At 38.6% G+C, this 12,323-nt stretch overlaps 1 protein-coding gene across 2 annotated transcripts; it reads right to left on the bottom strand.

Annotated features, from left to right (window-relative positions):
• Positions 1–739: 739 nt before the first annotated feature.
• On the bottom strand, positions 740–12,062 carry LOC137382982 (myosin regulatory light chain 2, ventricular/cardiac muscle isoform). Of its 2 annotated transcripts, none has more exons than XM_068055564.1 (7): positions 11,992–12,062; positions 9,069–9,158; positions 5,162–5,237; positions 4,979–5,083; positions 1,876–1,954; positions 1,710–1,758; positions 740–908 (listed from the first exon to the last, which is right to left on the bottom strand). In XM_068055564.1, the coding sequence occupies exons 1-7, from the start codon at positions 11,992–11,994 to the stop codon at positions 804–806; spliced, it is 507 nt and encodes a 168-aa protein (XP_067911665.1). In that variant the 5' UTR covers positions 11,995–12,062; the 3' UTR covers positions 740–803. The 2 variants fall into 2 exon arrangements, with proteins under 2 accessions (XP_067911665.1, XP_067911666.1); XM_068055565.1 differs by lacking the exon at positions 11,992–12,062 and adding an exon at positions 11,541–11,627.
• Between the last annotated feature and the right edge of the window lie 261 nt (positions 12,063–12,323).

The raw sequence follows: 12,323 nt of genomic DNA, 5'->3' as shown, positions 1-12,323 counted from the left end.
AGGACTGACTAATCTTACTGAGATCACAATTTTAACTCCCTCTGATTTTTGAAATGTTGGAAAGTATAGACAAGAAAGGAAGGTATAAATTATAATTTTACAATAGCTTGTCAGCAAAACATTTATTTCCTCCAAATTTGAAAAATAAAAGAAACGCATATTTGTAATACGTTATTTCCTCTTACACTCTTACTACATCATTGCAGTGTTCATAAATATTCAGTTCCAATGTGGATTGTTTGCTCCAGTGTCTGATTACGAAACATACAAGCATCACGCACAAGCTACGCACACAGAAGTAACAAAAGAGCATTGACGACTGTTCAATCTGAAGGTAAAGGATAACTTTATAGAATTAAACAATTTTGTCTTTCAAAGTTTCTGTAAAACTTGATCAAATATGTAGGAGAAGCTGCTTTCAAAATTCCAAATAATGGCAAAATACTTTAGCCAAGATTTTGTTCAGTTGATGACTCGATATAAAGAGGATAAGCAATTACTATTTTTACTTCCATTCCACCTCAGTTAATGCAAACACTGTATTTCTGCACCTTGATCTGATAAACTATGACCATTTTCTTTAATTATCATTTTCACTTTTTACCAGGCTCATTACTTCAATTTACAAATAGAACTCAATTCCTTTAATATCCTGAATTTTAAAAGAAGAAAATATAATTTTCTACTTTTGGATTAGAAAAAACACAAAAAAGGCATGAAGAATAACTAAGTTGCCATTTATTCAAAGAGGGAAGAAAATGAGGAAGGTGCAGATAAACATGAAGGTAGCAAAGAAGAATTGTTTACTCCTGGTCTTTCTCTTCTCCGTGAGTGATGATATGTACCAGGTTCTTGTAGTCCAGGTTACCAGACACATCTGGAGGGAAAGCTGTGAACATCTGCTCAACCTGAAAAGATATTTCACACATGAAGTGTTAATGAAATATGGACATCTAAAAAGCAAAACTTATTAGAGCTTCTGACAAAGATACTTTGCCACATTGAAGTGTGATAATATTCTTTTGAATGTTTCTTTTTTTTTGCTGTTATTTTTGAAGTAACTCAGTCATATATCTCTTTTTGAAAGTGGTATAAGAGAGGAAGAACTTGTGCTACTGTCATGCACCTCCTGGCATCTGCCTCAAGGGTATTTCTGGTACAGGCAGGGGCCTGCAATATGAACTAATTGGGGGATGAGAGTATTGAAAATGGATCAACATGGTCTCATATGATTAATATACTTACACCTCATTAGCAAAGACCTCTTATTCAAAATAACAAGCTTTTTTTAAAATAAATGTGAGGCCTGTCCCCACAAGATGTGTGACCTCTGAACTAGGATTTTAAAAAAAGGCATTCTCGCAGCTGACCATAGCTGAAATGGCTCATCCACAAATGGTTATCTTTGATCATTAATGACTTGAAATGACTGATCTATGGAACAGCATAATCTTGGAGATTACAGAGATCTGCAGATCTGCTCTTCAGGTTTGAATATCACATGAGAGTAACAAAAGATGATCATGGAGTAAGAGAAATCAAAATCTAATAAAGGTGACCTAAAAAGAAATAGGACCATCTCAAAATGGCCAATTTCTGGTGACACATTTATCTTAATTGCTTATATGTTAAGAGTTTAAATATTGACTTTTCCTTATGTATAAATCTACAATTTTTCTTAAGATAATCCACTGTTTTCATGAACCTACCTCCTCCTTGGTAAATCGTTCAGCTTGGGTCATCAACATTTCCTCTATACTACAAAAATGGGGAAAAAATTGTTATTCAAATAAATGTAAACACTTTGGGATTATTAGATATGTCAACGTATGAGGCACAAACAGAAGAGCCTTAAATTAGCTAAAATATACTTACTAATCCTTTCTTAAAACACCCTTGCCTTCTGGATCAAATATTTTGAATGCATTTAAGATTGACTCTTCTGGATCTGTACCTGTGAAGTTGTATAAAAGGACAATGTTTTTATTTAGATATTGCAATTAGGTTGTAACAGTAAATGAATTGCAGTTAAAAATATCTTAATCTAATTTTGAAAGTTATTTTGCTAGTTAATCCCTTCTCTGCACCATCCCTCGTATGAGAGGACAAAAAGGCATTCCAAGCCTTTCATTAATCAAACAGTCACTGGGAAATGGACAGTAAATGTTCCCATCACTATTTCTTTGCTCTGTTTTAAGTCAAGTTTACATAGTGTTCAGTTTTCAATGTTATGAAGGAAATTCAGTTTCCCTGGCCTAGCCTGAGTTACCCAATATCAACTAGGATAGCAGTAGAAATTGGCTTGTGTCCTCAGTGTAGGGAATGGAAAAATCAACTTCTTCCTGATCACTTGATTTTCTTTTTTAATTCATTCACTGGAGGTGCACGTTGCTGGCAAGACCAGCATTTATTGTCCACCTCTAATTGCCCTCAAGAAGGTGGTGATGAGTTTCCTTTTTGAACTGCTGCAGTGCTGTTAGGGAGAAGGTTCCAGGATTTTGATCCAGCAATAATGAAGGGACAGTGATATATTTCCAAGTCAGGATGGTGCGTAGCTCTGAGGGGAACTTGGAGGTGGTGGTGTTCCCATTATGGCCGCTGTCCTTGTACTTCAAGCTGGTAGAGGTTGCAGGTTTGGAAAGTGCTGTCTTGGCAACTTGCTGCGGTACATCTTCTAGATGGAGTATACTGCAGCCATGGTGCAGCAGTGATGAAGGGAGTGAATGTTTAAGGTGATAGATTGGGTGCCAATCAAGTGGGCTGCTTCATCCTGCATGATGTTGAGCTTCTTGAGTGTTGTTGAATCTGCACTACTCCAGACAAGTGGGGAGAATTCCATCACACTCCCGACATATGCTTCATAATTGTTGAAAGGCTTTGAAAAGTCAGGAGGTGAGTCACATGTTGCTGGACACCCAGCCTCTGACCTGCTTTTGTAAGCACATTATTTATATGGCTGGTCTAGTTAAATTTCTGGTCAGTGGTGAACCCCAGGATATTGATGGTGGGGAATTTGGTAATGGTATTGCCATTGAATGTCAAAGGGGGTGGTAAACTCTCTCTTGTTGAAGATGGTCATTGCCTGGCACTTTTGTGGCCCAAATGTTACTTGCCACCTATTTGTCCAAGCCTGAATGTTGTCCAGGCCTTGCTGCATGTGGATACCGACTGCTTCATTATCTGAGGAGTTTCATATGGAACTGAATATTGTGCAATCATCAGTGAACATTCCCACTTCTGACCATATGATGGAGGAAAGGTCACTGAAGCAGCTGAAGATAGTTGAGCTTAGGACACTGTACTGAAGAAACCATGCAGAAAGGACCTGGGCTGAGGTGATTGGCCTGCAACAACCACAACCACCTTCTTTTGTGCTAAGTAAGACACCAAACAGTGGAGTGTTTTCCCTGATTCCCATTAACTTCAATTTTACTAGGGCTCCTTGATGTCACATTCAGTCAAATGCTTCCTTGATGTCAAGGACAGTCACTCTCACCTCATTTATTTAGCCCATATTAGGGCCAAGGCTGTAATGAGATTTGAAGACAAGTCATCCAGGCAGAACCCACACTGAGCATCAGTGAGCAGGGTTTTGGTGAATAAGTGCTGCTTAATAGCATTGTCAATGACCCCTTCCATCGTTACGCTGATGGTTGAGAGTAAACTGATGGGACGGTAATTGGCCAGATTGGATTCATCCTGCTTTTGTGAACAGGATATACCTGAGCAATTTTCCACATTGTTGGGTAGATGCCAATATAGTAATTCTACTGGAACAGCTTGGCTAGAGCCACAGCTTTCTCTGAAGCACAAGTCTTCAGTGAATTAAATTAACTGTTAAGACTGGCTTCTGTGATAGTGGGGTCCTCAGGAGAAGGCAGAAATGGATAATTCACTCAAAACTTCTGGATGAAGACTGTTGCAAATGCTTCAGCCTTGCCTTTTGCACTCACGTGCTACGCTCAGCCATCATTGAGGATGGGGATATTCATGGAGCCTCTTCCTCCTGTAAGTTTTTAAATTACCCACCAGCATTCATGACTGGATGTGGCAGCACTGCGGAGCTTTGATCTGTTGGTTATGGAATCACTAGTTCTGACTATAGCATGCTGCTTCTACAGCATATAGCTCCTCGAGGTTGGCACCTCATTTTTAGGTATGTCTGGTGCTACACCTGATATGCTTTTCTACACTCCTCATTGAACCAGTGTTGGTCCCCTAGCTTAATGGTAATGGCAAAGTGAAGGATATGCTGAGCCATGAGGTTATAGATCGTGGTGAATACATTGCTGCTGCCTCATGGATGCCCAATTTTAAGCTGCTAGATCTGTTCTGAATCTACAAATGGTGGTGGAAATGAGGGTGGCTGCACAAGAGGCCAGAGTCAGAGGAATGGAGAGTTCTGGTACATGGTAGCACACTGCAGGTTAAAGAGATAGGGAGGGGTGACGCTATGGAAAGATTTAAGTACATGGATGAGAATTTTAAATTTGGATTTTGGAAATTGGGAACCTATATAGGTCAGTGAAGACAGGATGATGGGCAAGCAGAGACTTGTCTGCTAATATCATCACAGTAACTTATACCCTATTATCCTAATGTGTAAAGTGTTCTGAACTTATTTTCATTGTTCACTTCATGAAATATTGTCATTCTGCATTCCCATATTTCTTGTAAGGCAACATTTTTTTGAATAATCAATTTTTTCCATTTAATTCAACTGTAAAAGGAGTGAGAAAACAATGTGAGATTCATCTTTGAAGGAACCCACAGTAAACTTAATCTATGTTTACAATTTCTTTGTGAATTAATTTTTTTAGTTCTCAGAATCTACCGGCACAGCATAACCTACCATCTGTTGCAAATTAGCGACAATATTGACATGTTATTAAGTTCTTCCCTTGTCTAATTACAATGTTTCTAATAATCTGTGGCTTTCTTCTGTAAAGTATTCATTAATATCATTTATTTCACTTACCCTTAAGCTTTTCACCAAACATGGTAAGAAAAACTGTAAAGTTAATTGGTCCGGCAGACTCTTTAATCATTTCATCCAGTTCTTCATTTTTTACATTCAGGCGGCCTGAGAATAGATTACTAACCATTAATAACAGTCTCTTGACCTCAACCGTGAAAATCAGTTTGTAATAGTAAAACTAACCCAGAGCAGCAAATGTGTCCCTAAGGTCCGCCTTATCAATGAATCCATCCCTGTTCTGATCCATTATTGTGAAAGCCTGGCATCAAGGCAAAATCAATACAGTATTAAAAACTGGTATCGTTGGTTATAACTTATGTTTCAGATTCAACAGCAACACATATTTAATATAGTGCATCAGTGTCCTATGCCATACATCATTCCCTGTCCAACAGAGCAAGTAGACAATGTGCTCCTTGTTTTTGCCAATGTCAGTGTTAATCATTAATTTTTGTTGAAGGCATAGTCTTAAGTAGTGTCTTGTTCATGAGCCATTCAGGAATACTACAAATCTCTGCACTACAGTGTGATAGGACACAGGTCTACATGTGCAACTCCCCTCATTTCACGAGGGAAAGCAAAGAATGGGAATAAACATTCAATGAAAAATGCTGAAGGTAACAGATGAACAGAGAGGCTTCAGGGTTCAAATGCATAATTCCCTGAAAGTGTGAGTGCAGATAGATTAAAAAAGAGTCCAACAACATTTTGGGTTTTATAACTAGCAGCATAGAGTACAAGAGCAAAGAAGTAATACATTTATACAGAACATGCAAGATAAATTTATAAAATCAACAAAGTCCACTGGCAACACAGGAGTTATTTCTCTGCATCAGTAATCTTTCTTTACTCTCAATATTGACCTTTAGTTTTGTAAAAATTAGAGCAGAGATAATGAATATTATTTAGGGGGCAAATTGTTTTTCGTTTTTGCCACAGAATTCAAAGGAAGATTTTCTTTGTTTGCTATTTATAATGAAATTGCGTACAACTGTATAAAGAACATGTCGCCCATTCTTTGTATAGTCAACAGAGTAAATATTCCTCACTGCCTCAAATTGATATTACCAGTTTCTCATTCTCAGGTTTTATTCTTACTTCTGATTTATAATCACTTAGTTGGAACAATATCTGTGACCAAATATTGACTGTTTCAATAAGTAGAACATGGAAGGAATGGTAAAAGAAGTAAGTTGTAATTTGTGTAATGGCCTCCACAGTAAGATGGTGTCCATCTCCCCTGAAAGACCTAGGTTTGGACAAACATCAAAATGAAGTCACTGATCAGATCTTTCTCCTCAGCTCACAGTTATTTTGCAAGAGCAAAGTGCTGCAGATGCTGATTTGATCTATGTGCTATAATTGGACCTTAACAATTACAAGAAACTCAGTTGTTGAAACTCAGTTATTAAATCTTTGCTTTTATGGCTGCATTGATGTATATCGTATAAGACAGTAGGATTGAAAGGGTTAACTAAATAGGTCATTAGTTCATGCTGACAAGACTGTCTTGGAAGGTCAAAAGAGTAAGTCATGAGTATTACTGATAGTTACAGGTGCAGACCTTTTGCCACTGACAACTCTTCACAGTGTTCTCCCACAGTGATCAAATGCACATGGATTACCCTACACAGTGACCTTTGTGAAAAACAGCTTTTCACTTGTGAATTTACTTAATTTCACAGTTTTTGGTCAAATTAATGATCATGTGTGATTGAGCAAGAAGCATAAAAGCCATATTTGCAATCAAAGTGAGAACGCTAAAACTATAGTTAGCTATATTGGCAGACAGACCCTGAAAACGTTTATATGACATTCCTTTGTCCACTATTCTAGCTGAGGTGTTAAGCGAGTTAAAATAAAACCATCTTATGTTAAAATAATGCACCAAACAATACCATAATTGTGTTAAGCCACTTACCACTAATATTGCCAAATATAATCTCTAAGCTCCAGTTTTTCGTAGCCATTAACAGTGACTGTCAATTGCTTCAGCTGCTCTACAAGTCAAACTGTATGAAATGTGGTGCATTATTATAGATCTTTCTCTTTAAGGAAGCAAAGCATCACTATTTTCCCCCAATGCTGACTCACATTGGTGAATGGTTCCTTCGATAATGCATATTGTCATGCAAGCCCCCACCTGCCAAGACTGCGGCACACATTATTTCGTCACATGAACATTCAAACTTAAAATTGTGGCTGGGAAGAAAAGAGGGCCTAGCACAAGGAATTGCCAAGCCCCTGGAAAGACCTTTTTTGCATACTGGCAGTCAGTGTTGGAACAAAGGACCCACTCCCTGCTTCTCCAATACACAGAAGACCTGGTCAGGTCAGTTTAGTCACATGACTAACTGGCTGTTTGAATTTGAGCTTGCTGAGAGAAAGAAACTCAGAAAGCTGTTTGCTCCTGGACTGAAAATATCTCTCTCCTGTCTGCTCCCATCTCTTTCTCACGGAAGTGAAGACCCATTGAAGGCACATGTACCCCAAGAAAGAAAAGTCTCTTACAGTGAACAAGGTTTAAGAAGAATACTGGGCCCCAACGAAAAGAAGACTACCTACAATCAAGGACTACAGCAAGCTTGAAGCACAGTAAAAACCCTTCTTCAAAGATTGCCTCAAACTTTTTTACTTTAATTTTCTTCTCTTTTCTGTCTCCATTTGCATATGCGTATTGCGTATGCATGCTAGCTTGGGGCGCAGCATGTATCTGTAGGCGTTAACTGATTTAGAGTTTAGGTTTAAGGTTTAATAAACGTCACTTTTCTTCTTTAAATCTAAGCATGTTTATGCACATTTATTTGCCTTATAATTGCAAAGTGGTGAACAAGGATTCACCAAGGGTGAGCTCAAAGCACAGTGTGTTCAAAAATTAAACTGTGTTACAATAAGACCAGGTGAAGACAGTAAAAGACCCCTAGACACCTTTCTCACCTGGTCGTAACAATATCCTCCAGCACCTCAACCAAGTGATAATTCATCATTTGAGAGTCAGCAACAACTTTCATTTATATAGTGCCTTTAACATAGTAAGATGTCCCAAGACGCTTCACAGGAGCATTATTAAAAAAGTGGATAGTGGTGTGAAGGGATTCTGGGATGCACAAGAGGCCAGAATTGGAGGAGTGCAGAGATCTTGGGAAGTTGAATGGCTGGAGAAGGTTACAGAGATAGAGAGGGGTGAAGCCATGGAGGGATTTGAAACAAGGATGAGAATTTTAAAATCGAGGCATTGCCGGACCGGGAGCCAATGTAGTTCAGCAAGCAGAGAGATGATGGGTGAATGGGACTTCGTACAAGTTAGGATACGGGCAGCAGAGCTTTGGATTAGCTCAAGTATATGGAGGGAGAAAGGTGGGAGGCTAGCCAAGACAGCATTGGAATAGTCAAGTCTAGAGGTAACAAAGGCATGGATGAGTGTTTCAGCAACAGGGGCAGGGGCAGAGACAGACAATGTTATGAAGGCAGAAGTAGGCAGCTTTGGCGATGTAGTGGATTCAAAAAGGTCACTGGTTATTAATCATAGTTACCATCACAACTGAACGCCCTCCTATGCTTACTGGAAATTCACACTTGGGATTTACTGTAGGAATCAATGTAAAATGGTCAAAAAAGTACTGCTAACACTGGACTACATTGCCTAATTCTGTGATCCTTATTGCTCCCTAATAGATATCAGATAACTTAGTTCTGACCAGGGATCAAAGTTAAGACTTTGGTGGTGTCTCATAACTACTTGCTTAACTTCCTACACAAGGGGCACTTTGTCTATCTTTCAGAGAAGATGCTTTACTTTTGAGGAATCCTAAAGCAATATCATATCTGATCTCAAACAAAAAGCAAAATACTGCAGATGCAGGAAATCTGGAATAAAAACTGAAAATGCTGGAAACACTCAGAAGGCCAGGCAGCATCTGTGGACAGAAGGTAAGGTTAACATTTCAGGTTAATGACCTTGCGCATGCCCCATTCCCCCAGCCCCAACTTTGGTTACTGGCTTTGTTGATGCGTATATGCAATGCTATGCATGCAGGAGAGGCTACTTGAAAGGATATTTCTCTGGAGACATAAACTTCAACAAAATTACCTCCTTGAATTCCTGAATCTGTGATTGATCAAACATAGAGAACACATTGGAATTTGCTCCCTCTATCTTCTTCTTTGCCTTCTTGGGAGACTAAAAAAACAAATGAACCATCCTGATCAGCATAGGTTTAGAATATGGTTGTACAATATTGCATGGATACTACCTCCCTGGGCATCATGAGCTATGACAGTCTTGCCATGAGGGTAAAAGGCCCAAATCTCTCAGATGCTGCAGGCAGAGGTAGGTCCTTCTTGTTCTATACTGTTGATATAGCAGATCCTATTCCATCATTCAATATGCCTTCAGTCCCTGCTTCATAAATCCACTATACCTGCAGGGCTTATTAATAGGATAAGTATTTCATTGTACAGAATATATATATGTATATATCATATCAGGCAAGATATATATAAACAATCAAATAACTGTAAAAGTCATCGAGCACAAATAACACTGACAGTTTTAATTATGTCCTATGTCATGTAGAACTATTATCTTACAGTCAGTGGAAAACTTCACATCTAACTAGCAGACCAACAATCAAAAATAAATTCTGAAAAGAAAATTCAATATTTGTTTTTTTTCTGGTTCCCTCCACCTTTTATTATTCTTGTCAGACCTGCAGCAGATGGGGCCAGAAAATGCTTGGAGATGCATTCTACCACATCCCTTTCTCTCCCCACTTGCTAAATAGGAGGTCCAGTGGCTTAATTTGTGCCTCCCCATCCAGTTTCCCCCCTCCCTTTAGATAGAGGATCTGGATCGGCGCAGGCTTGGAGGTCCGAAGGGCCTGTTCCTGTGCTGTAATTTTCTTTGTTCTTTTGTTCTTTGTTCCCTCCCTTGGCATCCAGCAATCCAAAATTGGTGGATGAGGGTCATAGAGTTTTTCCACCAGAGAACCATACAGAATCATTCTCAGAGCAAGTCATGTACATGTTGAGCAGCAGAAAAATTATGAGCAGTACTTCACAAACATATTTGGTGGCTTCTGTTGTAATTTCTATTCCAATTTCAGCATGGCTTTCCAGTGGAGGCCAGGAAGCCCATCTCCTTTATATAAATGTGCTTACAAGCAGAGACTCAGCTGGGGTCAAGGACACATCTTCATGTCTTTAGCTGAGCTTCAGCATACTGTTGCTTATTAAACATTATTTTGTATGTGTGCAGTACTTTCGATTTTTTTCTAGTGTTTATTACCAGTCTGGTAACCAATAAAGTTATCACTAGGGCCTAAAGAAGAAATAAGGTGGCAAACAGCTATTGCCCTTTTAAAGAAATCTCAGTGAGGATTTCATATTATAGGGCAATCTCTTAAAGCAGTGCAACAGAAATATAACACCCAAAAAACAGTTTTACAGTTGTTTTATGGTGAAAGGATTATTTCAGCTGAATCAATAAGGAACAATTTTTTCGTGGCCTGAAAAAAAAAGCCCCTGAAAAACTCTCATATCATCGCTGGTTCCGTTATTGTATATTTCCTCAAAAAATCATTTGTGTTATCTAGCCATAAAGATAATTTTTCCCCATGATAATATGTTACTTTATAGCATACAAACTAAGAACTTGTATTTATATAGTGCCTTTCATAACCTCAGGACATCCTAAATTGCTTCCCAGCCACTGTTGTAATGTAGCAATTCAGCAGCCAATTTGCACACAGCAAGGCTCCACAAACAGAAATGAGATAAATGATCAGATTATCTGTTTGGGTGGTAATGGTCGAGGGATAAATGTTGGCTCAGACACCAAAAGAACTCCTCTGCTCTTTGAATAATAATTTTTAATCTTAGTAATTTTTATGTCCATCTGAGTGGTTCAGTTGGTACCTTGGTTGAACATCTCATCCATCTGACAGGGCAGCCATCCCTCAGCACTGTACTGGAGTTTTGCCTAGAATGTGCTCAAGACTGTGAAGTGAAAGCTTGACTCCTTCTTACTCAGAGATGAGTGTGCCACCACTTGAATATAAATTTATACCATCACCTAGAAGTAAACTCAGTACTGTACCTGGGAATTTACATGTAAGAGAGAGTAAAATAAACAGCAACCTCATTACACTGTTAGAGCATTTTACAGAAGCAGGTCTTTATATTTTATAGCTCTCTCAAAAAACTTACAAGATTTATCATCTGTTTAATAGCTTATTACATCCTTTCAGAAATGGAAATGGCAAAAGATCTACAGTTTAGTATGTAGAATCCTGTAAACCCTGTTGTAAATTCCCATAAAAACAGCATGGAATCTCACTCATATTATCCTCCCTTTATTTCCTGCCAATTTGTTGTGCTCATTTCCTGAAAGGGCTGATTACTTGCCGAGTTACAATTCTAGAGACACCAAGACTTTAGATTTTTGATATGTGAGCTTAGACAGCAAATGTCAGCAGCCAAGCCCAACCATGACCAAACTCACACATATTCAGCAAGGGTCACTTAATATCAAGGAATCAGGGCTGATTTTCTCTCTGCTTACCTTGGGATGCTATAGCCAATTGGTGGACTGCTGGCACCATCCTAGCTGAGAACAACTAATTCAGTATCGACTGGGAATCAAATCTGGGTCTTAATGCCTGTCTGTGTGGCGCAATTATTTTCTAACAACCCCAGAGGCATCGGGGAAACTTTAGTCTTTTTATATTGCAAAAAGAAACCCCTTCCGGCTTGAACTATAAACATACTGATGTGTCCTAAAAATTATATTTCACATTCTAGTTCATTTCCCCTTCTAATCTTGCTTCTAGATTTAAAAAAAAACTTTCAGTAGACTGCAGAACTACAACAGCTTGCTGGAAGTGCATTATTAAAATCACCTAAAGCTGCTTAATTGTTTAACTCGATCCTTGCTCATCTTTTCCCCTGTGATAGAGCAGGCTACATAGTGGACGTCCAATGTAATACAATATGGCATGAACACAGTTGCTTACCATTGCTGCAGCCTGTGTGGTGTCGCTTTTAGGAGGAACACAATGCCCTAGACAATGCACACTGCAATATATACACTTTGTAAAGTATAAAAATAAATGTATTCCTACTTTGGGCATTAATTAGTAGCCTGTTCCTTCAGACACCACCCCTAACATTTTTGAAACTATTTGATGTCATGCTATGATCCCTAGTACAATGTGTGTATGTGTATGCACTCCTCAAGGTTAAAGAAATGTTATGCGTCACAGCTGATTCTACTTTTAAGATTTTGACCTAAGCCCTCGGCTTACTCTTTGTCTTGTGCCATGAAGCTGGGTAACATGTGCACTTG

This window comes from Heterodontus francisci, chromosome 23 (assembly GCF_036365525.1).
Source record: "Heterodontus francisci isolate sHetFra1 chromosome 23, sHetFra1.hap1, whole genome shotgun sequence".
NCBI classification, from domain to species: domain Eukaryota; kingdom Metazoa; phylum Chordata; class Chondrichthyes; order Heterodontiformes; family Heterodontidae; genus Heterodontus; species Heterodontus francisci.
The sequence above is the reverse complement of the archived record's forward strand: the minus strand, read 5'-3'. Positions and strand labels throughout refer to the sequence as shown.

Bases quoted from the DNA above. Each gene is read 5' to 3' on its own strand.
- LOC137382982 (XM_068055564.1), bottom strand. The intron at 5,238-9,068 runs GTAATTTTGTTG...CCTTGATGCCAG, and splicing joins AGATTCAGGAATTCAAGGAG to GCTTTCACAATAATGGATCA. The intron at 909-1,709 runs GTAGGTTCATGA...ATATCTTTTCAG, and splicing joins AACGATTTACCAAGGAGGAG to GTTGAGCAGATGTTCACAGC.